This window comes from Gouania willdenowi, chromosome 12, assembly GCF_900634775.1.
Source record: "Gouania willdenowi chromosome 12, fGouWil2.1, whole genome shotgun sequence".
Lineage (NCBI taxonomy): Eukaryota > Metazoa > Chordata > Actinopteri > Blenniiformes > Gobiesocidae > Gouania > Gouania willdenowi.
In genome coordinates this window covers 11,319,303-11,347,261 of record NC_041055.1, presented here as the reverse complement: position 1 = coordinate 11,347,261, position 27,959 = coordinate 11,319,303, and the positions used below count along the sequence as shown (strand labels likewise).

Genomic DNA, 27,959 nt, shown 5'->3' with positions numbered 1-27,959 from the left:
CATCAGAAAAGGGGTAGAAAAGGGGCCTGTGGAGCTATAATAATGAGGAATTCAGACCCAAGCATTGCACTTCCTCTTTATATAGACCATAACTGTATGATTTATATGTAAAAAGGAAGGATTTAAAACCATGATATGTCCCCTTTAAGGGACTTTATAATGAGTTACCCCTACACTGGTAACTTTAGTCATAAACACATTCTTCATGGATAAAAACAGCTTTTGTTGTAACCTAAATCTTTTTGCTTTCTATGAGGTAATTAAAATTAGTGTAAAAACAATTCACATGATATCAGAAAATATAAAGCCCTACAAAAGGCCCGTTGAGCCTAGTAATTTAATAATACTCATCAATTAACTCTGCAATAACTCGTCTGACTGCTCTGGCTGAAAGATGTTTCTAAGAGAATACTTGGGGATGAGGTTACAGTTGTGTATTGAGCTTTCGACAGAAAATTCATCTTGGATGTTAGCATTTGCATATTTAAGAAAGCAAAAAAGGCCTTCTGTGGCAACGTCTACAAATGTTATCTCATACCACATATGAGCTTGTTTGTGGTTTCTTTACTCTTATACTATACTATACGCTCCCCCCTCCCCTCCTGAACGAAACGCTTGCGTGCACGTGCACTTTGTGGAACTCTTTGCGACTTTTTCCTTCATAGAGACAAATGTAGGTACTTTATCTTGTTAGTTTTCTGATGTTTTAGAGACATGAAAGCATGTATCATTCACTGCTGTGAGGACAGAAGAGGCTCACAGTCACATCCGCTCCTCACACACAAGCAGTCGCTCCTCCGCCTCCTGAGCTCAGCTGATCAGAGCAGACACACTGCAAATGAAAAGGACCTGTTCTCTGTCTCCACCTTATATAATGTTTCTTTTAGGTTTACAAGTATTTATCTTGTTTGTTACCACTATCTCTCTCTGACTCGGCATGTGGGGTAGACTGCGCACAAACTGAAAGCGGATCATGCGCAGCCCGCGCACAAACCAAGTCAGAGGGACCTCCGCAGAGTGTGTTCCTCCTGAACACGTTTGTGCCTTTATTCTGTTGGTTCTTCACCTCTGTCTTCCTGTTTCCTCCTGCTTTGCTATGTAACCGCTGTGCCAAAAGCTGCATTAGAGACTTTTGCTGGAACATCTGCCATGGGACTGTCCCTACTCTCAGATTGTGAATGCGCATAGACTTATGACAAGCAGCTCGAGCAGCCAATAGCAATGCTTAAAACAGCTCATGAGATCGCCCTGTTGGTAGAAAGATCTCTGATTGGCTGAGCTTTAGAAATACAGGATTAAAAAAAAAAATTACATAGTGCAGCTTTAAGGGACTTAGAATGCATTACCCCTACACTGGTAACTTATAAACTCATTCCTCATGGATAAAAACAATACAACATTGTTGTTGTAAAAATACATGCTTATGTCTTTTTCTCCTAACCTAAATCTTTTTGCTTTCTATGAGGTTTTTGAAATTAGTTCTGTTTAAAATGAGTGTAAAAACAATTGACATGATATAAAAAATATATAAAGCCCTACAAAATGCCCATTGAGCCTAGTAATTTAATAATACTTGTCAAGTAACTCAGCAGTAACTTATCTGACTGCACTGGCTGAAAGATATTTTGAGGAGAACACTTGGGAATGAGTTTACAGTTGTGTACTGAGCTTTCAACTGAAAAATGATGTTGGCATTTGTATATTTAAGAAAGCAAAAAGCATTTCTTTGCTTTTTTAAATTTAACACAAGATATCCTTTGCCAGTTATTAACAAAGCTTCTTCTATGTATCTGTGCATGTGTCTGTAGTGCATGACCTTTGTGTCTGGTGTTTCCACAGGTTTATTGCTGTGATCACTATGACTGATGGGGATTATGACTACCTTATAAAGCTCCTTGCCCTGGGGGACTCCGGTGTGGGGAAGACTACATTCCTGTACCGATACACAGACAACAAGTTCAACCCTAAGTTCATCACCACAGTCGGCATCGACTTTCGGGAAAAAAGAGTGGTAAGTCCCCAGCTGCGTCCTCACCTCATCTGTTGCTGTGAATGTCTTATTTTTCTTAGGGTTTGTTATTTTAAAGATCTAACAAATCTTTCTCAGCCTTTACCACTATTCACACCTCTTCTGATATCCCACGGTGTCAAACGCTTGGTTACCATAGTAACTACAGCATCTGTCAAGAACCTTTTTCTTCATTTCATCCCTCAAAGCTCAGGTGAGGTCTGAATCCTCTGCTGTGTTTCTCTAACATGAGCTTAGTAAAATGAGTCATAGCTCTTATTTTACCAATTGGAAAATGTAATTGGATTTAGTACAGTCTAATAGATATTTGTTAAACAAGAATGGCAATTTGCTTCACATGATCATAATAAACCGCATTGAGGAGATCAAAATGTTATATGTAGGGGAAATGGGTTGAGATGAAGATGGGAGCAACATTCATTAGAGCTCAATGATTGGAGCCAAACCGGAAGGTCAAGGCTTTGTAGGGGGCTGCTGACCTATCGGCAGTAGTTTGACAGAGGACACAGCCTGGCTTCACAGCGGTGGAAAGGGACGTTGCACAACAAATGAAATCCATCAAACTAAGAAATATAGCAGTGGATAAATGCAGAGGTCTCATAAAGCAGTGTTTCTTACCAGTCTGGATGAGAAGATTGTGTTGTTTGGACACGACACCAGTCTAAACCAGTGTTTCTCAAATGGGGGTACGCGATTGCACTACAGGGGGTACTTGGGACAGAGAGTGGAAAATTAACAAATAAAAACATTAAAAATATGAGATTTTATAATGCTTATTAAGGAGATAACCAGAAATTTTAAAAATGATAGTATTTAGTGCCTCCTGAATAGATGTATTTCTGTTTCTTTTGACTGATTTACAAAAGGAGATTCTATATCACTCATTCATTCCATCATTATGCTCTATTGTTGTTTTTTCATAGTATTCTATGCAAAATGTTGTACTCATATAAAGGGAGTACTTGGATTCAGAAATAAAAGAAAGGGGGTACTTGAGCCAAAAAAGTTTGAGAACCATTGGTCTCAACAACCTGAAACAAGGACGGTTTTTCTTTTTTTAATAATCCTGAGATAATCCATATTATGACATTAGGGCAATGTTTCTCAGGTTTTTTGGCTTAAATATCTAATAGTAAACCTTTATTATTGCTGTTGTAAAATATATGGTTGCACATTTTACACTGAACCAAAATGTAAACGCGGGGGGGGGCTCAGAAAAACAGTCAGTATCTGGTGTGACCATTATTTGCCTCACTCAGTGCAACACATCCTTTGCATAGAGTAGACCAGGTTGGTGATTGCGGCCTGTGGAATGTTGGTCCACTCCTCTTCAATGGCTGTGCAAAGTTGCTGGATATTGACAGGAACTGAAACACGTTGTCGTATGCGCCGATTCAGAGCATCCCAAACACGCTCAATGGGTGACATGTGGTGACTATGCTGATCATTCAAGAACTGGGATGTTTTCAGCTTCCAGGAATTGTGTACAGTGCCTTGCAACATGGGGCCGTGCATTTTCATGCTGCAACATGAAGTGATGGTCACGGATGAATGGCACAACACTGGTCCTCAGGATCTCGTCACGGTATCTCTGAGCATTCAAAATGCCATCAATAAAATACACCTGTTTTCGTTGTCCATAACATACACCTGCCCATACCATAACCCCACTGCCACCTTGGACCACTCCATCTACAATGTTGACATCAGCAAACTGCTCACCTATACGATGCTACACACGTTGTCTGCCATCTGCCCTGAACAGTGAAAACCGGGATTATTTTGTGAAGAGAACACCTCTCCAACATGCCAGATGCCATTGAATGTGAGCATTTGCCCACTCAAGTTGGTTACAATGACAAACTGTAGTCAGATCGAGACCCCAATGAGGACAACGATGAGCTTCCCTGAGACGGTTCCTGACAGTTTGTGCAGAAATTTTTTGGTAATGCAAACTGATTTTTGCAGCAGCTGTCCGGATGGCTGGTCTCAGATGATCGTGGAGGTGAATATGCTGGATGTGGAGGTCCTGGGCTGGTGTGGTTACACGTGGTCAGCGATTGTGAGGCCGGTTGGATGTACTGCCAAATTCTCTGAAAGGCCTTTGGAGAAGGCAGAAGGTAGAGAAACAAACATTGAATTCATGGGCAACAGCTCTGGTGGACATTCCTGCAGTCAGCATGCCAATTACATGCTCCCTCAGAACTTGCGACATCTGTGGCATTGTGCTGTGTGATTAAACTGAACATTTTTAGAGTGGCCTTTTATTGTGGCCAGCCTAAGGAACACCTGTGCAATAATCATGCTGTCGAATCAGCATCTTGATACACCTGTGAGGTGGGATGGATTATCTCTGTAAAGGAGAAGTGCTCACAAACACAGATTTAGGCTACGTCTGAATAGTCCCTCCCATCTCTTTTCCTTTCTACTGTTCTTTAACCCCCGGAAGTGTTTAATGTTCTGAGGAAGGGAGACGCGGCAGTCGGATTATTACGTCACCTAGTGGAAGTGCTTCTGATCGTCTAAACAAACGTGATCACTTTTTCCTAACGGCTTTCCGAACACTTTCCTTAACCCCCATGACATCATCCACGGGGTTTTGGAAAAGTGGATAGGTAAGGAGATAGGAGGGACTATTCAGACGCAGCCATAGACTGATCATAGTCTTTTGTGCATGTAGAAAATGTTTTAGATCTCTGAGTTCAGCTCTTGAAAAATGGGAGTAAAAGCATTTATATTTTTGTTCAGTATACATTATTTTCATGAGTTTTGAAGAAGAAGATACACAATTCTTAGCTTTTTCAATAAAAGTTACATTTTTGACGAATTAAAATGAAAATTAAAACAAATCAAAATCAAAAATTACTTTAAAGGTTGAACAAAATCCTGATCACTGTTAATGCTATCAGAGAAATACATTTTACATTCTGTTAGCTGCTATTATAAATAATGCATTTACACCAGCTGCACCATACACACACGTTAATGTTTAAAACTGTACCATCAGCATTTTTAACACAGTCTCACAGATACAAACATGTTATAAATGTTCTCCTTCATAGAACACTTTACAGTGAAGTTATTGGCTCTGCATTTCACCCATTTTCCCGGAGGTATAAAAGTGTGCTGCCACAACATTCTGGACGCTCCAGGGACCAGTTTTAGGTTGAGGGTCTTGTTTAGGGATTAATATTTGTGGTCATGCTTACTCTCTGCTGGAATCTAACATGGACCTTCTAGTGAATTTTTTTCAAGTTTATTCAGACAGACAGACAAACATTTACAGATATTACAGTACTCCAGCCTCCTCTATGAATTTAGTCAAATTTATGACAACCAACCATAAAACACTGAACAAACCTGACTTGAGTATCAGTTATTATTGATAGTTACTATTCCCAAACTCAATTTAGATTTTTGAAAATTGCTTTTGTTCAACTTTGCCTCTTAATTAGCAAATTATTTAAAACATGTTGCCGTTGTTTTTATCTGATCAGTTAATAAAATCCTGAAATTTGCACTTTGCTCTTAATAAGTCAGCATAATGTTTGAAGGCTTATAGCTGTCAATAAGAAAGAAAATGGGGCAAAAGACAGTTTTTTTGCCAGCATTTTAAATTCTTACAAACAAACCATGACAATGTGGTTCTTGTCAATTGACTCAATAGTTACAGCTAATATAACCCACCGACTGAAAAAGTTCTAATAAAAAAATAATGACTGTTTTGCTCTTCACTTTTATGCCATCATAAAGTTATAGTTGATTACTGGTAAATGCAGGAATGTATAGAAATGGTACAATATTTTAATTAGGACTGCATCTCTGAGCATGACTCCTTAGGATTTATAATTTTTCCTTTCTGTAGTTTTGTCTTTCTGTATGAACGAGAAAGAAAGCATTAATATCCCACCCACTTCTGTCTAAAATTAGATGAAAGCAGAAGACAAGAGTCATCTTTCTTAGCTTTTGAGAGGCAGAGTTGCTCTGTGTAATAATTATGATGCCTCTTGGCTGTGCACTGTAGAACTTGACGATGCCTTGTCATATTGTGCCCATCTGTTCTTGTTTTAAAAGTTATCAACTAAGATTTGGTAGTTTTTTTGGAGAACAACAGTTTTTTTTTACCCCATTTTATTGAAATGTGACATGCCATCAGAAAACTATAAACCAGTCAGCTGGGGGGTGTTTTGAGTTATTACAGATTCTGAAAGTGTGGTTTTTAAGCTTTCCAGTGATGTTACACACCGAAATCAAAGAATATTTGAATACGTTATGACCATTTAAATTTTAGAAGTCTCTAAGGCCCTGTTTACACAAGAACATTTTCTAGTGAAAATGCAAAAGTTTTGAAAGTTTTGTTGCGATTTGGCGGTTCATTTACATGAAAATGGCGTTTTGGGTGGTAGTTTTTAAAACGCTACCCCCTCCTTGTCCATGTAAACAGGGAAACGATCATTTCTGTGTTATGCGCATGTGCATTACTTTCTGTGTTACGGGCATGTGGACTGCGGCTTCAGATGTTAGCTTTAATCAGACCTATAAGACCTGACCCAGCCCATATCGTCAGAATACGACCTGAACCAGAATAAGGATGATCTCTCTTTAATCCTGAACCCATTGCTACTACACTAGTCACATCTATGTGTGGCGCCCACATGTAGACAAGTTTCTTTAATAATTCAGCTTTATTTGATAATTGTAAACATGACAAGCAGCTTCATGCTAAGCTACAGATGCTACGTACCGGTTTAATGCTGCAACACACACAGCTCTGAGAGCTGCTTCTACATATGTGACCACAGCAACACAGAGTCAAAAAACTAGTCAAATTATGCATTTTATAACACAATTTATTAATGTACCAGAGGACAGTTATCCATTTACCTCCACAGCAAACATTTGTGCGTTATCTCCTCGCTGATTGAAACAATCACCTTCACTGCATAACGAATGACCAGAGTCCATGGTAAAAAGATAGAAATTAAGCCCACCTCCGGGTTTGGTCAAATATCTCTAAGTAGGAGTGCAGCACTGTGATTGTGGTTAGAATCTGGTGCAGGCATGAAAAACGTCTCCACTGATCCAAGTAATGGTGAAGTAAATCGACACTTTGTTGGAGAAATTCAGTTCGAATACAAAGAGTGATGCACACAAACACTCTTACTTGTGTTTGCTTATTTAGGTTCATTGCAAAATCACACCTCCATCTATTGGCCGTAGCTCACAGTTTCACAAATGTTGGTGACCCCTGCTCCATTGGATGAACTGTTTACGCCTCATTGCGCTGTTGCTATAGGGCAACTATGGATTAACCTCTGAAACTGATTATTTCTGTGGTTTCTGTGGAGGAGAAGAAAGCGACTTGTGTCTCTGCAGAGAGCGACTCCTGTAAGTATTTGAAACAGCTGACTGTAGCTATGAATTACACTGCTACTTCCATGATAAAATTAGTGTTGTCTTGAAGCAGTAGTGTTTGTCTGACTCCTAATCACAATAGAATAGATGCTTCAGGAGCCAATAGCCATGTTTCTAATTCAAGGTGCAGTTTATTGGCCAAAACCAATAACAAAAGCATTTATAGGTGTTTTTAAACACAAAGTTGTTATGATACTGATCTTGTTATTTGAACCATGGAGTACTTTATTTATTACTTCAATTAACATATTTTGGTTTTCTCATGTCACATTTATTACCAAATTAACACAATCTGTGAATTGGTGTCAGTACTCAATGCTACCGATTTTTGGTACTTTTGTGTAATAACAGTAGATAATAAATCTCAATGTTCCAATTTATCACATTTCTCTCTCAAAATCATAATAATAAACTTTAAAAAATATATCAAAACAACACCCAACTGTTTGTATAATGAAATGAAACCCTTAACTACAACTATACAGTGTTTTTTTCTCAATATTGCACAAGTTAAAAAGCAGCTCTACGTGACAGGGCTCTATAGTATGAGCATTTAACTCGTTCACTCATTTGTGCACATTGGTGAAAGTAGAGTCAGCATCTGCTGTTAGTATCTCTGTGTGTGGAGGAGCTTGTTTTGGATATTTGGCCTGTGCAGCAACATGGTGAAGGGAGAGTCTGATTTAAGAGCGATGCGAGGTGGCCCAATACCTCAGAGTCATTTCTGTCTGTTTCAGAGGGTTGGTGGACACAGGAGTGTGTGTGTGCCCACCTCTGCTGTGCACATGGGAATAGGGGCTTTAAGCAACAGTGGGTTTTGCGATGGCCACATAATCAGGAAATATCTCTGCGCTCTGCTAATGGAGGCTTCAGACTTAGTCCCAGCGTCGCCTGCCTTAGCAGCTTGATCTCCAACTCTCTTCCGGCCGGCACAGCAAGCTGTTCTGGGGAGTAAATTAAATGATTGTCAAGTGCCGGATTGAAGTGCACATTTATACCAGTCATGTTTATTCGTCAAAGTCCAGCAGGTGCAATTTAAAAAGAGGAGCCATACTTTCGACCACTTTTTTATCAGCCTTTGCTGAACCTGCAGCGACTGATGTCATTACGTTCTTGTGCGCGCAATGTTGTGCTCAGGTCCTGCATGGAAATGGCTAACTCTTCCACTCCCTCACAGTCCCAAGGATATGTTTAGGTATCAAAACATTTGATTAGTACCATTTGGTTGACGTGAATCGGCACCAAGAATTTGGTTGGCACCTAACCAAGTCTTAATAAACTACGGCCAGGCCCGCGGGGTGTCTCTGTGCCGAATAGCACGTACCACTTTGCCGAGAATTCAGTCAAATGACTCAGAAAAGTCACCGAGAGGCTCTTCCGCTCATAGAATATTCATGTCAAATTACGAGCATTAACGGAGGAGTAGTCATTTTAAATTGGGGGCACCTGGTGCCCCCATGGCACATATGAAGTAATGGGCCTCATTCATATATTGGTATTTGTCAATGATTCGGTGCCACCAACTGTCACAGTAAACTAATCAAACTGTGTGAGGCATTATTGTAATCTATGTTGAATTACTGTTGAAACCATATACAGTATGACACGACTATGTTCCCATAATTAATTACTGGAAATGGGGGGTGGGCCCCCGGGCCCCATTTAAAAAAAAAAAAAAAAAAAAAAATAGTATTCATACCAAATTGCATTCCGAACTAACGAAAATGAATGGAGGAGTAGTCATTTGAAAAATGGGGCCCCCTGGAGCCCCTATGACATGTACGGGGTAACGCTCCCCATTTATATATTTGTATATGCCAATGATTTGGTAACACAAACCGTCGTAATATTTGACTCGCAAATAAATGAGGAATCGACTTTCTATTTTTTTTCTTTGAATCGAATATCGGGCTCTAAGCGTCAATACGTACACATTCATAGATTATACCTACCGAATTTCTGCCTGATCCTTTCATGAATAACAGAGGATAAGTGATTTTAATTAGTGTACTCAACAACAACAACAACAAGAAGAACAAAGTGAGTGGTGTTTTGAGTCTGGTAGCCCGGCCTAAAAAGTACTGAATTTGGTACCTATCCCTATGTACCAGGTATAGAAATTATTAAATATGATCATAAAAACAGGAGGCTAAGTCATGGTTCTTTAATCATAAATTCACGAGTGCTTTGATGATCACAGTTATGCACCTTGCTAGGGCAAGGTGACTCTCCATACCAGACCTGAGATAGTAAACACTGAACAGATCCCAGCATGTGTCAGCTGGACACGGTGCGCGGTGAGTGTAGTGTGATAGCACCTTGGGATGCCCTCAGAAGAATGTCACAGAAGTTTCTGTGGTAGCTCATCCTTTCCTCTTCTGAAGCATATGTGGGTTCTTGGAGAAAAAACGATACAGTAGTTGTGATGTATATCACACTATTGAGGAGGAGCTAAGAGCTGACGTTTTGCTGTGCATAAAGAGTTCATTTCCGGCTGTTCTTTGGCTGCTAGGTTTTACTCACAGACGAGAGTCAAATCACATAGTCTGGGTTCATAAGTTGGAGTGACAACTTGAAACTCATACCAGGCAGCAATTTCAACTACAAATAAAACTTAATTCAGGGCATTTTAAATCTTGTGAAGAGATAATCTTACATTTGTATATTTTTGGACTTTATGATTTGAGATGCTTTAAAACATTTTGAGAGCCCTGTGCCTGTATTCACAAAGCATCCTAAGGCTAAAAGTAGCTCTTAGTGACATCACTCTTAGAAAAATCTTAAAAGTTGTCAAATTTTAAGATCTTTTAACTGTTTAATGACAGTGATTTAATAAAACGCTAACGTATTATTATTATTATTATTACTATTATTATTGTTTCTGGTTGGTGTTTGTTTTTTGCACCATCTACAAGTCACGTTCCTTGTATTGTTTTAAATCTACTTGGTAATAAAAAGATTCTGATTCTGACTTTTCCCACACAGCATAACGTAATAGCAGAGTGCTCAGTCAGACCATTACAGCGCTTTCACAGCCTTGTATTGTTTGCGGGATTTGTTCGCTCCTTTGTACTTGTGCTGTAATCTCTGTCCTTGCTTTGAATACAGCAGGTAACAGTGCTTCTCACACTCCTTGCTTGTGCACACTGGAGAGGGAACAACACATTGATGATCAGAGTGAAGCGCTCCCAGGTTTGCCTCTTCCTTTGTGTCCTGATCAGGACTCAGTTTCCCATGTAATACTCTTATTTCGCTTTTAAGAGCGCCAGCAATCACAGTACTCAATGACAACTGCGTCTGTGTCCACCATTAATATTGAATACATAAAGCAAGCATTAAAATTGCCAACATGGACAGTTAACAATCAGTCAATCAATATAATAATCTGCATGTCAATGAAGTTTCAATTATTTTTAAACTGTGTAAAAATTCATTTAATTTTGCTGAATTAAATTATTTTCATGATTACTCATTTCTTAATGCAGTCCAATTATGATCCATTAATTTCACTCTCCATTCATTACTGGGAGCACAGAGTGCTTTTTTCCCTGTTTTCCTTTCTGTAACAACCAAGCACAGCTTTTAGAAGACTGCATCATACCCAGCAACGGGGCCAACCACACTCCTCAGTAAGATAAAGGTGTCTGTCCCTCCTTGCTCAGAATTGCTCTCAGACATTTCCTGAATCTCTTTTAAGCTAAGGTTCCTTACTAGGAATTGTTAGGCTAAGTTTGGAGCGCTCTGAGAAGCTTTGTGAATACGGGCACTAATAATCAAGCTTAGCCAAGCAACACGGAACAAGAAGTCACGCTGCCTTTTTTTGGTATCTTTTGAAAACGTGAGTTGCATTTTCTAATTGTTGTTAACCTCCCAGACAAAGGAAGTATTATTTTACATGATATTTAAAAAATAATACATGTTTACCCCTGTGGGAAGCCTCCTTGTGACCTGTGAAGTATGAGATCCATTCCTCTTTCTGGCCACCAGACCTAGACAATCAGAGTCAATTCATAAAATGAATTAGACTTGTTAGTTATGTTAGTGGAAAAAAAGGGTAATTAAGTTAAAAGTAGTTTGAAAAATCTGTTTAATCTCAATGAAATGTTGAGAATCATCATTGGTCATTGGATTACATTATAAGGTTTGAAATGTTAATTGACATTGTCTGAACTGCAGCACCTTGTTTGCTTTAGCTGCTATGCACATTGAAAAACATGGTACAATTTCACAGTTTAAAAAAAGGTTGCTAATGCTTGGTTTAGCATCTCTAAACTGACCATCATTACTACCTAAACAACCTGAATGTTGTGTCGCAAAGGCAGGTCTGAGGTTTTGTTAAACCCACACTTCAATTCATTGAAGTATTGTAATTAAAGATGGTGTGGAAATCTGACATGACACTTTTGAGACTAACTTTACTGCTGTTAACATGCACAGTGTGAACCTTTAAGAGTGTTTTTTAGAAGTGACAGTTTCTAATCTGGGAATCAGAGGTGCAAAGAATGCTTGAAGCTTTTTGAATAGAATAAGATTCCTGCTTCATCTGTGCTAAAGGTTTTGCCACAATAAAAAATTTTCTTTTCACAGAAAATGATGCAAAAATGTGAAACGTGGCACCTTCACAAGTAGTATATATATATATATATATATATATATATATACATACATATATATATATACATACATGTATGAATGATCATCCTGTTAAACCTGTAATTTCTTTCATCGTAGGTCTACACAGCATCCAACCCCAATGGGACAGCCACGGGCAAAACCTTTAAGGTTCACCTCCAGCTCTGGGACACTGCTGGACAGGAGAGGTGGGACACACTTTACTCTTGTCTCTGCTCATCCTCAACTATTGGCTTTAGGTCAGAGTGTGGATGACCACTCAAAGCTTCAGTGATATCAAGTCTAAATGTTGTGTGTTACAAACAGTGGTGGGCAGTAACAAAGTACTTACGTACTGTACTTAAGTAGTAGTATCGGTACTTTACTTGAGTATTACATTTGGGGGGATACTTCTTACTTTCCCTCCACTACATTTGAAAGAAAAATATCTTACATTTTACTCCACTGTTTGTTACTAAGTACCATTTCTTAACTCAGACGTACCTTTATTTGTGAAATGTTGAGCCATTTAAACAGCTTTTGGTTCATTCTTTGAATAACTGCACAGTGAATACACCTCACAGTGTACAATCAATCAATCAATCAATCAATCAATCAATCAATCTTTTATTTGTATAGCGCCAAATCATAACCAATGGTATCTCAAGACACTTTACAGTAGAGCAGTCTTAAGGACGGACTCTTCATTTTATGGATACACACATATGCATATATACGTATATACACATACATATGTATCCCACACCCAACATACAAGAGTACTATAAACGTGACACATTGTACAACACTGTCATTTACACGTATGATAATCAAAATTATGGTTGAGATTTTGTGTGACTTTACTATTACTTCAGTACTTTCACTCGAGCAATATTTTAATGGACTTTATTTTAAATCGAAGAGATGAATTGGACACATGCTATTTATTCATTCATTCAACACACCACACTCAAAATGACATCTTAAGTAGATTTGGTAGCAAAATAAGTGATACACAACATTATATATTAGGAAGTTTCATCCCAGAATATAAAGCCAAATTTATTGAATGTCAAGTTGTCAACTAATAATATCAGAATGTGGAATTAAGAAAACTCTGATGCAGTTACAGAAAGTGTATCCAAATAAAAGGGCAATAAACTGATTTTATTGTGCATTAAAGGTAACTGTCTGTACAGTAGGTTTACAGGCTTAAAAATGACAGCTGAGCGTATATTGATTAAAAATAATCACATTGACAGTATGGATAAGACGATTTGGTGTTATATAGACCTACCATCAACAAAGTCATTTCTATTATGATTTTTTTAATGTGTATATTGTCAGATATAATGCTTTTACATTAATTGAGTGTGTGTTTTCAATTGAATTAAGCTAAATACAGTATGTCCAATTTTTAACTCATTGCCTGCCAGCATTCAGAACTCCTTGCTCCCCCCTAACTTCTGCTATGCACGGTGATCTCTCATCCAAAGGTGAGCCACTGCCCACCTACATGGCATCAGTTGATCACTTACATCTTAGTACAAGGCTCATATTCCTGAGGGACCTCCGCCAGAGTGTTCCTAGCAACCCCCGTTGAAAAATTTAATTGACGTATTTTTACTTCAATGCCAATCGGCGTTTCCCCACGTCTCCAAAATGTTTGTGCGCCAGGTTCAGAGTTATCGCACCAGTGCGCACATTTTCACGCTACGTTTATTTTTATAAATCACAACCTTTGCGTGATAAGTGTAAAGTACATTTTTTCAGGCCCTCGTTTGGGCATACGCAAATTTATAAAAAAAAAGCCCCTGCTTATTCTCTAGTACTGACATCTAATAAGGGAAAGCTGATGATAAGAAAACGAAAAGGAAATGAGAATACTATCAGTGGTAATTTTGTTAACTTTTATAGACTAAAGAAGATGACTGAATTTGAAGAAATGCATTAAGATGGACATGTTTAACATGAAAATGTATTGACACTAGTTAACCAAAATGAAACTATAATGTTTATATGAGAACATGCAGAAATAGCAACAGACGAGTTAGTTAGTATGCAATTCAAACTTTCTTTTTTGTTGAGTGGAAGGTGGGACAAGCAGGTAAGCGATCCAATAGCAAGTGCGAGATTTGGTTTTGAGGAAGTAAGACGGCTAATATGTCTGTTAGCAGCAATCACATGGAAGTCTGTTAATTGAAACAAATAAATGTACGCAATTCTTATGCCACAAATGGTAAATGCTGGACCAGAAAGAAGAACAGTTGTGTGGACAAATTTTACATTTGAAAAGAAGGCTGGACGTAAGTGAATTGTGTGGAGCGAGAATCATAGAAAAAAAGACAACAAACTGCGTGCAACAAACAGCATCTGCAGGGGAATTGCACTTCATGCCAACGACAGCCTTTTGTTAAAACCTGTAAATATTTGAAGGTGTTTTTTTCTTCATTATTGAGTACAATTCCTTAATGTGGTCATGTCTTTTTCTTTGACCATTGGGATTTAAATATTTCAGAGTTGCTCTAAATATTCAATATTCAGGGAATGATGTCTATGCAGCTTTTATTAAAATTAGTAAAAGGGTTTTTAGAAGTGATGTTAAATTATTAATAGCCTACTTTTTAGATTGTTTTTGTTGCTTTTTTGCACTAATGGGGCTACTTCATTTATAGGATACATTTAGTAATTTTGTTAAATTATTGATAGCTCACTTCTTAAATTGTTTTTGTTGTTTTCTCGCACTTGGATACATCTAGTAATTTTTGTTAATGCATAACTTTGTCAAAGAGCACACCCACTGCAATGTTAGTTTTACTGTTTAGACAATACCTTGTCTTATAGCTTTTATGCACTAAATACAATAAATTATTTTCATTAAAACAAAAATCAAATATGTCTGTATTTAGAATCCTCAATATCATCCCATATCAAGTTTCTAAATCTTGATTGAAACTTCAAAAACTTGCATAACCTTTTTCTTTTCTATTTTAGTCAACTATATACAGTATTACTAAATTTGTAACCTAATTTGGTCACATAAAACTGGACCAAAACTGAAATAGTCCTGATAACAAAATTTGCCCAAGTTGTTACATTTTAGTCTACATCAACATTTGCTGTCAAAATGAATACTGTTCATGAAACGTAAAGTGGGAGGCTTTATGCTCTTGAGTGGAGACATACGCACATTGCAGTTAGATGTAGTTCAGATATTGCAGGGAAAATGTGTGTGTGTGCGTGTGCGCGTGCGTGTGCGTGTGTGTGTGTTCTCTTAAATGGCCCCAGGCTCGTTCTGTTGATTCTTCTGACAAAGACCTGATGACTCATTGCAGAATGAGTCAGTGTGTGTTACATCATTTTAATTGCATTTATTCGGCTCGGTGTGATAGGAGTCCTATTTTCATAAACTGAGCCCAACAATCGTTTCTCCAGACATTGGAGGACCTTTTTCTGAATGGCTGATATTTATTAGAGTGATTGAGGTGTAAAACACCAATGTAATGCTTATTTATCCTTGTTGCCTTTTTATGTAAAATCCCTGATCAGACCAAAAAAAAGTGCAAATATTACACTGAGCTCAGAATTTTTTTTCACATTTTAACACAGCTAAACATAATGTATGTCAATGTATCTTTATTTCTCAATTTAAACTCGATAGCTTAGGTATAATGATGGTGGCTGTGGACCGAGGGAAGGAGTGAGTGGTAATACCTAATTCAGGTATTTGGGATCAACGTGTCTAAGGTTAAGCCCAGTAAGAGTTTTACCCACAGCCCAAGGCATTCCAGTGCATCGTAGACCAATGTATGCAAAACCGCTACTGTAAACCCAAGCGCTGCCCCGAGCCCGAAGATGCAGCCAGGCCAGCAGAGAGAGCGGGGGCCAGGGAGCCCCAGGCCACCCCCTTACGGCCGAGCAGCCCCCCAGACGCCCCCGAGATCCCAAGCTGAGAGGCAGCTTTAAAATAGTTCTTACTTCTTTTGGTCATAAAACCAAAGGTTTCATACTCTAATTGCTGAAGAGCTAAATTTTGTTGGCCTTCATCCATGGTCGGGTCGCTAGGGCAGCATCCTGAACGAGGAATCCCTGACTTCCCTCTCCTCGGCCACTTCATCCAGCACTTCCGGGAGGATCCCGAGGCGTTCCCAGGCTAGCCGAGAGACATGTCCTGGGTCTGGGTCTCCTACCGGTGGGACGTTCCCTGAACACATCACGTCCCAATCAGATGCCCGAGCCACCTCGTTTGGCTCTTCTTAATGTGGAGGAGGAGCGGCTCTACTCTGAGACCCTATTGAATGACTGAGGTTCTCACTCTATCTCTAAGGGAGAGTCCAGCCTACGATGGACGCTCGTTTTGGCCTCTTGTACCCGTAGTCTTGTTATTTTGGTCATGGTCCAAAGCTCATGACCATAGGGAGGGGAGGAAGGAACATCGACCAGTAAATTGGAAACTTTGCCTTTCTGCTCAGCTCTTTAGCCTGTCGATCTCCTACTTCATCCTTCCCTCACTCGTCAACAAGACCAGGAGGTACCTGAACTCCTCCACTTGGGGAAAGAACTCAACTCTGACCCAGAGGAGGCACTCCAACTTTTTCTGGTCGAGGACTATGTACTCATATTTGGAGGTGCTGACTCATCCTGACCACTTCACACTCTGCTGTAAATCCATCCAATGAGAGCTGCCTGTTGAAGCTGCAAAAAGCAGTGACCCAATTCTGAGGCCACCAAACCGGACCCCCTCAACCCCTAACCGCACCTAGAAAATCTGTTTATAAGGGTTATAAACAGAATGGGTGATAAAGGGCACCCCTAGCAGAGTCCAACCCTCTCACCGGAACCATTTCTCCTCTTGGATTTGAGATTTGTTCAGTACCCCTGAATTAGGCACGCCACCAGGATTTTTTCTCTCCCAGTGATAACGTGCGTGTGACGATACACAGGGGTACTGAGAAAATAATTGAATTTCAAGACTATTACTTTACAAGGAGGTTCCTCTTTTGTTTCAATAAAAGCAGCTATGCAACAAAGTACAAGCATGTGCAATATAAATGTAGTTTTAACTGAATTTCTTCAAAGGATATTTAACTAAATAGTTAAGCGTAATACAGTGACCACAAGGCAATGACAAAAATGTTTCACGTGGAAAATTGACATATTCAATCAATACCTGACAGAGCCCTTGTACCTGCCAATAACCAAACAAGACATCCGAAATTAAGACATACTATATCTAGTTGGAGCTTCATATTCTCACACATCAGCTCAGGCTCCTTCCTACCAGAGAGGTGACATTCCACGTCCTTAGACCTAGTTTTCTGTAGCTGGGAATCAGATCGCCAAGGCCCTCGCCTTGGACTGCTGCTCGATGCCACACTGCACCGGCTCTATATGAACCCTCCTGCGGTGAGCTTATTGTAGGGCGGGCCACGTCATCCTTTTTGCTGTTCCCGGTTGGGTCCCCTGGACAGAAACTCGTTTACTGGTTTTGCGCATAGTGTAGCCCTGCAAAAAGGTTTGATCCTTGCAGTGAAGAAGAGAAGCTATACTAACAGACAGAGCTAAAGTTACTTGCAAAAGTAGAGGGATCGCAAGATGGCGCCAGCGTGTACCGGCTGCCGTCTGCCAGCTCTGCTGGAACTTCTGTTTGTCTGTGTCCTGATCGTTCTTTTGTGCCAAAACATCGATGCAACAGTATTGACATACGATCGTCAGGCACTAATGGACCTAAATTATGCACATGAGGTACGTCTGAGCTGCCCTGAGGATCAAACCTCCAGACTTCCTCCACACTTGGCCTCGGTGCCTGCCTACCTGCTGCGTGCACCTGTCCCGCGTAGGAAGCGTGCCAAGAGGCGGGGCAGACGCGCTGGACTCCTGGTGAAGGTGAAGGCGTACAGGAGGTCTTGTCCTGGGACTGCTCCGGGACACCCGCTGTCAAATGGATTACGGTGGATTCAGCCTGTGGCTCCCGTGCGTCCGATCACCGGCCTGCGTCATCTGCCGATCGTAGCGCTGCTTCACCGGCGCCTTCGCAGACACCGTGCCGTGGATTATGGATGCCTTCGCCCGCTGCAGCGCGACTCTCCACGGGCCAACACGGAAGTGTCGCTGCGCCTTGGATTACAAAACGCCAGATCGCTGGCAAATAAAGCGCACATCCTGAAAGATGTTTTCATGTCCCGCGGGTTGGACCTGATGTTCATCACAGAGACATGGCAACCGGGAGAACGAGTACGTTCACTTAAATGAGCTGCGCCCTGCAGACTGTTCTGTGTTTGGAACCCCTCGGATCACGCGTCGCGGAGGAGGATTGGCGCTCGTTTTCCGGGACACATTCAGCTGCAGACTGTTGGACACGAACGCGTTCAACTCCTTCGAGCTCCAGATGTGCAAGGTTGGAAACGAACACTCTTTTCACTGTGTTTTACTGTACCGACCGCCTGGTCCTGCTCGTATATTTTTAGATGAGTTCTCTGAGTTCATGTCATCTATTATAACACTTGAGAGTGTTTTAATCCTTGGAGATTTTAACCTCCATGTTGATAACTCCACATGTCCTATGGCCACTGAGTTGATGACTCTTATGGACTCTTTTAACTTTGCACAACATGTGTCAGGTCCAACACACACCAAAGGTCATACTTTAGATTTAGTTTTTTCTTTTGGTTTAAAAATAGACAAATTAAGCATAAATGATTTACAGTTAAGTGACCATTGCTGTATTTTATTTAACCTGTCAATCACTCTGACTAAAATCCCTTCCAATGTGAAAAAACAGCGACGCATCCTAAATGAAGCAGCTTTCAGTGGGTTTTCTGCCTCCTTTGACCCAACTTCCTTCGCTAGCTGTGATGATGTTGACTCTTTTATGGCTAACTTTAATAATCACTGTCTGACTCTGTTAGACACAGTAGCACCAGCTAAAAACGTTGTTAGCACTCATAAAAAACCTTGTCCATGGATGAATGAAACCATTTTTAACTTCAAAAGAAGCTGTCGGAAAGTGGAACGGTTGTGGAAAACAACTAAACTGGAAGTGCATCGACTCCATCTTAAGGAAAAGATAACGGAGCTAAATGAAATAATAAAGCGCGCCCGCTCTACTTATTTCACTAACCTTGTTCTACAAAATAAGAGAAACCCCAGAGTCTTGTTCAACACTATTGAACATCTTGTTACACCTCCACCGTCCCATGTCCCTGTACACACAAGGGATGATTGTAACATGTTTTTAAACTTCTTTGTAAATAAAGTAGAAGATATTAGGGCCAGTATCACGACTCCTTTGGTCAGCTCGTGCACTTCTGTAGCTCCCGTCAGCACATGGTCCTCCTTCTCTCCTGTCAGCCTACAGGATATTCAGGATCTAGTGAGAAAAATGAAACCCACATCGAGCCATGTGGATATTATTCCAACCTCACTGCTTTTAAATGTTTTTGATGAAGTCGGTCCATGGTTGGTGAAACTGATCAACCTTTCACTTAAATCCGGCACAGTCCCCAGCTACTTTAAACACGCCCTAGTAAATCCCATTCTCAAAAAGCCTAATCTTGATCCAGGTCAGCCTATAAACTACCGGCCCATATCTAAGCTTCCCTTCATGTCAAAAATGATGGAAAAAGTGGTAGCCAAGCAGCTAACATCAATCATGGAAGATAATGATCTTTATGATAAATATCAATCTGGTTTTAGGTCGATCCACTCCACTGAAACTGCCCTTGTGAAGGTCTCCAGTGACGTGATGATGGCTGCTGATTCTGGTCGCTATACAGTTTTAACTTTATTGGATTTAACATCTGCTTTCGACACCGTAGATCACAACACACTGATCCATCGTCTCAAATCAGAAATGGGGTTTCCGGTGCTGTACTACAGTGGTTTGCCTCGTATATAAATGGTAGAACTTTTAATGTGGCTTTTAATGATGTAATGTCCAATGTGTCCACCCTGTCATGTGGAGTACCCCAGGGCTCTGTTCTGGGGCCTGTTTTGTTTTTATTGTACCTGATGCCTCTTGGTCGGTTGATCCGTGGTTTTAAAAATGTTTCTTATCATTTTTATGCTGATGATATCCAGTTATACTGCTCTTTTAATGACTCAGAGTTTCACTTTTTACCTGAGTTCTTGGACTGTATCTCATGCATCAAAAACTGGTTTTCATCAAACTACCTCCAGATAAACCCCAACAAACAGAAACTCTGATCATCGCCCTGATAAAAAGATCCCACTTATTAAGAACTCTCTCGGTGATTTGGGTTCATCAGTGAAATCCAGCATCAGAAATCTTGGGGTTGTGTTTAACCAATCGATGTCTTTGGAGGGCCACTGTCGTCAACTGACTAAAAACTGTTTTTACCATCTGAGAAATATCTCAAAAGTGAGGCATCTACTGTCCAAACCTGATCTGGAACTGGTCATCCATGCTTTTATTTCGTCCCGCATTGACTACTGTAACTCAGTTTTTACCTGTTTTAATAAGTCGACCCTGTGTAAACTCCAAATGGTTCAAAATGCTGCTGCCAGACTTTTGACCGGTACGCCCAGAACATCACACATTACCCCGGTACTTTCCTCCCTGCACTGGCTCCCTGTCAATTTCCGGATTGAATATAAAATACTGGTTCTAACATTCCGGGCTTTGCATGGCCAGGCTCCTCTATACATTTCAGACATGTTGTGTCCCTACACTTCAGGACGCAGCCTTCGATCCTCAGGTCAGGGTCTACTAGGTCCCAAAAACCAAATTTAAAACCAGAGGAGACCTGGCGTTCCAGGCTGCAGCCCCCAGACTCTGGAATGGTCTGCCCCAGTCTCTCCGGGAGATGAACTGCGTGGACACTTTTAAAAAACATTTGAAGACTTCGCTTTTCAAAAAAGCTTTTAGTTAACAAGATTTTATTTTTAATTTTTACTGCCCTTTTATGATGCTACACATGTGATGTAAATGTATGTTTATTGTTTCTGTGTACAGCAACTTTGTGATTTATCTGCGAAAAGCGCTTTATAAATAAATACTTACTTACTTACTTACTTACTTAATAGTGTCTTGTTTGACTTTTGCTTATTGTGTTGCAGGTTTCGCAGCCTAACAACAGCATTCTTCAGGGACGCCATGGGGTTCCTGCTAATGTTTGACCTCACAAGCCAGCAGAGTTTTCTCAATGTCAGAAACTGGATGAGTATGTTAGCATTTTATTTCACTCTAAATAAAATAAAATAACACTTTTATTGCTAAGCCGTTTGTTTATACATTAGAACAGAGATGGGCAACTTTTATCACAGCAGGGGCCACAAAATGTGATTGTCTAATTTGAAGACCATATAAACAACATCCATGTTACCATTTAGAAAAGAACAAAGGGCTTTGTATTTTTTGTGTGTTTTGTGTATTTTTTAAACATAATTTTGTAGGGATTTACCGAATCTTCGGCCACCAAATATATTCGGCCGAATTTTGCAAAAAAAAGCAACATTCGGCCTTCGGTTTAGTGAGTTAAAAGCAAGGCTGAATAGTAGCGCGTAAAGCAATGATGCAATCAAACAACGTGCAGTAATTTTGAGTTGGAAAAGTGTGTGCTCGTTGCTGCAGGAGCACAGTAGCAAGAGCAACAGCTCCTCCTTTCCACACACAAACACAGTCAGACTCTCTCTACCGCTCTCCGTCGTCCGTCACCGCATAAGGGTTGGAAACCATCCATTTCCACAACCGAGTCCGTTGTTAGCGCTGTGAGCCACGAATCTGTAAACATCTCCATCGTTTCCTCCTTACACGACACCAAATCTCGCTTCATAGACTGGTGTAGCATTAGCATGGAGTGCTAACAGCTGATGTTTGTAAACAATGGGTTCGTGGCTCCAAGCAGTGACTCCCAACACGATCGGCAGCAGAAAAAGTAGTGCAGTTTGGGCGTTCAGTAGTTTGCATTTACATATATGGCAATAAAGTATAATATATTTTCTATATTAAACAGCAGTGTTGTTTTAGCTGTAAGATAGTTGGGGAGGGAGGAGCTCACATTCAAGGAGGCGTGTTAGGTGACGTCACCTGCCAACGTGGGCAAAATCCAACTCTTCAGTTTAAAGCTGACTTTGTTTTTACAAAATGTGGAATAACAAGGGAGGGAGGAAACAGAACTTTTTCAACTTTGGCCCTCTGAATGAGGCTAAAGGGATGTATATCACTGGAGCAAAACCATTAGAAAGTGATTTTTTTTCAATCATATCTGAAAAGCAAAGACGACTGGAATATTTTAAAAAATGTCATAATATTCGATAAACATTTACTTTCTTTAATAACATGTCTAACATGTATTCTAGGCTATTTATGCACTATTCAAAAAAATAGTGAAAAGCTTTGGCTTTGGCCTCAAATTTTCAATTTATGTTCTTCTTTTGTCATGTGTTTTTTGAGTCACTTTTATGCTTTTTGTTGTTCTAATGTGTGTATATACAGTGGGGCATTAAAGTATTAAGTCATCCACCAATTGTGCAAGTTGTCCCACTTAAAAAGATAAGAGAGGGTTGTCATTTTCATCATAAATATACCTCAACTATGAGAGACAAAATGAAAAAAAAAATCAAGAAAATCACATTGTAGGATTTTTAATAAATTTATTGGTAAATCCCTCTGTAAAATAAATATTTGGTCACCTACAAACAAGCCAGATTTCTGTCTCTCACAGACCTGTAACTTCTTCTTTAAGAGGCTCCTCTGTCCTCCACTCGTTACCTGTATTAATGGCACCTGTTTGAACTGGTTATCAGTATAAAAGACACCTGTCCACAACCTCAGACAGTCACACTCCAAACTCTACTATGGCCAACACCAAAGAGCTGTCAAAGGACACCAGAAACACAATAGTAGACCTGCACCAGGCTGGGAAGACTGAATCTGTAATAGGTAAACAGCTTGGTGTGAAGAAATCAACTGTAGGAGCAATTATTAGAAAATGGAAGACATACAAGACCACTGATAATCTCCCTCAATCTGGGGCTCCACACAAGATCTCACCCTGTGGGGTCAAAATGATCACAAGACCAGTGAGCAAAAATCCCAGAACCACACGGGGGGACCTAGTGAATAACCTGCAGAGAGCTGGGACCAAAGTAACAAAGGCTACCATCAGTAACACACTACGCCACCAGGGATTCAAATCCTGCAGTGCCAGACTTGTCCTCCTGCTTAAACCAGTACATGTCCAGACCTGTCTGAAGTTTGCTAGAGAGCATTTGGATGATCCAGAAGAGGATTGGGTGAATGTCATATGGTCAGATGAAACCAAAATAGAACTCTTTGGTAAAAACTCAACTAGTCGTGTTTGGAGGAGAAAGAACACCATACCTACTGTAAAGCATGGGGGTGGTAACATCATGCTTTGGGGCTGTTTCTCTGCAAAGGCACCAGGACGACTGATTTGTGTAAAGGAAAGAATGAATGGGCCATGTATCGTGAGATTTTGAGTGAAAACCTCCTTCCATCAGCAAGGGCATTGAAGATGAAACGTGGCTGGGTTTTTCAGCACGACAATGATCCCAAACACACCACCCGGGCAACGAAGGAGTGGCTTCGTAAGAAGCATTTCAAGGTCCTGGAGTGGCCTAGCCAGTCTCAAGAGCTCAACCCCATAGAAAATCTTTGGAGGGAGTTGAAAGTCCATGTTGCCCAGCGACAGCCCCAAAACATCACTGCTCTATATATATATATATATATATATATCGTTTTTGTGTATTTTCCCATCATTTTGGGTGTTGTTTTGGGGGTAATTTAAACTTAGGAGGCAGCACAAAATTAGAAAATTTATTTAATTTAGTTAAAAATGATACAAATAAGCTCCTCTGATATTTATCATTTAGCTCTACATTTAAACACATGAATAATGTCTTTGTTTTATCTCTGTGTGGTTATTTTCAGGTCAGCTACAGGCCAACGCCTACTGTGAGAACCCGGATATTGTTCTGGTCGGAAATAAAGCCGACTTGGCTGATCAGCGAGAGGTTCAGGAGAAGCAGGCCAAGGAGCTCGCTGATAAATACGGGCAAGTGTGTGTGTAGTTTGGTAGATTGGTGGTTGTACTCATCCCCATCCAGACTGAGGGGCGTCTTCTGTCTTGCACCCCGAGTCAGCTGGGATTCGCTCCAGCAAACTCTGCAAGCATGTAGAGGATAATCAGGTACAGAAGACAAGACGAGATTGTCATTGCTGTTGTCATTCCTGGCAGGATCCCGTACTTTGAGACCAGCGCAGCCACAGGCACAGAGGTGGACAAGGCGGTGCTGACCCTTTTGGATCTGGTCATGAAGAGGATGGAGCAGTGTGTAGACAAACCACCTGCCGAGGCGGCCAATGGGAACGGAGCCACAAAGCTTGAGGATGCTCAGCCCAATGAGAAAAAATGTGCATGTTAGACGAGGATGAAGGTTCAGGACATGTTCAGTTCTGCTCTTCTCACATTCCCTTCTTTTATTTCATAGTTGATTTCCTTCAGTTCTGTTAGCATGTTTCATTCTGCTCCTTCAGTCCAACCGGGAGTCTGTTCTTGGCTCTTTGGAACCTTGCGTTCCTCTTCATTCTACTAAAGAAAACTACTCTGACCCCCTCTAGAGGGCTTATGGTGTAATACCATTTTAGCCAGTCTGCCTTTTGGTAGAACATGTAATCAGATGGGGACAGTTAAGAGTTATCACTGTCAGATTTATAATGTGCCTGATTAGGAAAAAAGCAACCTGGGTGTTGAAAACTGCATGTTACACGTTTGTCTTTTGCAGCATTTTCAATGATTTCTTAAACTTTTAAACCTATGATTAACTTGAAATTTACCTCCAGCTTTTTCTTTGCTAAGTTTCCCTTTTTTCTAAAGGTTTCCTTGTTCTGTGTTATACTAGGCAGTGAAATGTTAATACCAGACAGTCCTACAGCTAAAGGAGGAATGTGTGTAACTTACGTGTCTTTGGTCTTTAAATTCTGAAATACTCAGTGTTTAATGCTGCATTCATATTCCTGCAGTTATATGTACTGTTACACATTATGAGGGTTTGTCTGATTCACAGATGCTACATGTTTACGGAAAAAGTGCCAAATCCAACTCTGTGCACAGCGCGAGTAGCTTAAGAAGTGTTTGTGAACACAGTGATCTCAGTTAACTGCACCTATGTTTACATTCACGCAAATGTTGTTTTTTTCCACTACCTGAAATGTGCAGCTCTATATAAAGCCTCTGTTCTGATTACGGATTAATATTAATAATTAAAAAAATGAAAATGATGGGCACAAAGAGCACCAAGGTTGAGAGTGATGAGCTAATAGTCTCTGTGGTTTGAAGCGTGAAGTGTGCTTGCCATTTAAATTGTATGATGAAACATTTTCTTTGCCTTTTACTGCACATACAGAACATATCTAACTGTCCACTGCCGAGCTAAACCCTGGGTCCTTGTTTTATAGGCTACTGAAAAATAGAGCTAGCTTAGCTAATTGGCTAAAACGTTAGTTAGCTAATGTACTGCAGTATGTTAATGATAGTATAGATTTGCTAGTATGACCGGTAACAATTTTAAATGGCTAAAACTTTTCCTTCAAAAGCACATTTCACTTTTTAATTTAAACTACTGCATGAAGTGAAGCACGCAAATGTAGCTGTTATTTTTGCACATTATAGTTTGTCTATGTAGTATTACTATATTATATTTATACTTAGAAATGATATATGTAAACATTGCCATGCTTGATTGAAGTATTCATATATCCGTCGGCTATGGGCTTATCCACTTCAGTGTTGCACGGTGCTGCTTATCCTGCTTTAACAGGCTGGACGACAGTTTCCTAATATCAAAACTCTCCCTTCTTGGAACATCAGCTGTCTGTCAGGGAGAAGCCTGATGAACCACATCTTTTATTTTCAAACTCTGTTGATACATAAATCATAAAAAAACAACCTAATGTTCAAAACTGATAACAAATTAAAGTTGCTTTCACAATTTCCTGTTGATTGAACAGGACGTTTGGATTCAGTATTTAGCAGATTAGTCAATGATTTTGTTCAGTCTGAATCAAACAGATGGATTATTATTATTATTATTATTTATTAATGGGGCGGTTTCATATATTTTATGTTTTTCACTTGGTTTACCTTAACAATTATTGAACCCTAACTATGGGTTTGGTAGAGAATGTTCCCTAACCACTGGTCCGTGGACCATTTGTTACCACACCCAAAAGGAAAAATAAAGTTGTGATCCTGTATTATTTATTTTAAGAAACTCTGGCAATTGAGGCACAGCCGTGGTGGGACACAAGGTGGGCCACTGCATACGAACACTAAACATTCTACTACTAGAGAGCTTTAGACCAATTAATGACAGACATCACTTATACTTTGCTTCTACTATATCTATTAACAAAAATATGAATCTACTTTCTTTGGTCACAACTCCGGATATGAAAGATTGCTTGCTCGTGGATTCTTGAAAATGTGCTGCCAAACCAAATGAAGCCTAGCGTGTCACGCTGCAGATTGTTCATCTTTTTTCAACATTTGATCAGTTAAGTCTAACGTTAACACATGCCTTTTTAAAATAATAAATCTTATATAAAAATAAATTACTATAGAAATGTAGCCACCATAATTGATTTAACTATGTATAGTGCAACACGTGGGACCAAACAGACGATGTTATCTTAAATATGTAATACATGTTTCATCACCTCAGAGACACCCTTTTAATAACCTTATATTACTTTATCCAGCCATTTTATGTTCACTACCCACTTTTCCTGAACATGGCTAAGGGACCAAAGTAAACACCACTTCATTGCAACAATCTTCTTTATTTTTTAATCATGTTAAAAAGATTGGAGCATCTTTGTGTTTTTGCCAGATTTAAATACCCCTTTAACAGCATTTGCGTCCATGTTGTGCCTGTTGGCTCTTTGTGATCCTCAGTAGATTGGGAGCTATGGTTGGTTTGCTCAGCAGAAGCTGGAGGAAAGTCCTGGTGTTGTTTTTGTGCCCAATATCTCAAAAAGATGAATAAAAGTACCTCTGAGAGCTTTTCTATTTGCAAATTCTCTGTGTTTGAACTTTCTCTGATGTCTGCAGTTTGCTCTCCTCTTACAGATCTCACTGTGTGTATCCATGCCTGTGTGTGTTTGTTGCACTGTCAGCATGTTGGACGCCATGAGAATGGAATGACCTGTGATGCGTTCAGTGTTTCTAATGCCAGAGCTGCAAATAAATCTCTTGGTTTTATTAAACCTCTTTCTTCCTCTTAACATCACCTTTTACTCAATGTCAGCAAAGCCACCAGAGTTGGAGTCAGTCAATTACATTTTTCAATTACAATTACGTTTTCAATTTTCCATGTTTAATTACAACTCAATTCTGATTACGGTGACCAGCATTTTTTTTCCAATTACAGTTATTACTTTCCCCCTGAAAAACGATTACAATTATGTTCTCAATTACTAAAGTTCAAATTCAATTACTCAAAATCACTGAGTCTGAAATAAATAATCTTCCTCTTGTGTTAGCTTTCTGTTAGCATCTCTTATGATAACGGCTTAAATCAGATGTAAAATATACAAACATAATTATGTATCATCTACTTTGTTTTTCATCTCTTGGTTACCTTGTTAGGCTTCCTTATACTGTACATGAAAATATTGGTATTAATATTTTAGCTGTGGGCGTCTGAGTCTTTTTTCTGTCAGTATACCACTTAATTTCAATTTTTCAAGAAATGGTAAAATGATCCTCAAGAGAACCGACAAGTAGATATGAAACATATTTGAATCATTGTTTACTATGTCTGTGTATAAGCCATAGAACTGTAACATGGTTCCCATGGTTTGCATTTAATTAAATTATAAATTGTAGTGTTTATAGAATGTTCGTACCAATTACAAAGT

At 39.7% G+C, this 27,959-nt stretch overlaps 1 protein-coding gene across 5 annotated transcripts in view; it reads left to right on the top strand.

Annotated features, from left to right (window-relative positions):
* The window catches only part of rab27b (RAB27B, member RAS oncogene family), a 106,053-nt gene extending 78,748 nt beyond the window's left edge, over positions 1–27,305 (top strand). For all 5 annotated transcript variants that reach the window (XM_028463026.1, XM_028463025.1, XM_028463027.1 and 2 more), the window contains 5 exons: positions 1,840–2,011; positions 12,176–12,264; positions 21,134–21,237; positions 23,970–24,093; positions 24,277–27,305. In XM_028463026.1, coding sequence (XP_028318827.1) covers positions 1,859–2,011; positions 12,176–12,264; positions 21,134–21,237; positions 23,970–24,093; positions 24,277–24,463 — 657 coding nt within the window. In that variant the 5' untranslated portion in view covers positions 1,840–1,858 and the 3' untranslated portion in view covers positions 24,464–27,305. The remainder of the gene's footprint in view (positions 1–1,839; positions 2,012–12,175; positions 12,265–21,133; positions 21,238–23,969; positions 24,094–24,276) is intronic.
* The last annotated feature ends 654 nt before the right edge of the window (positions 27,306–27,959 follow it).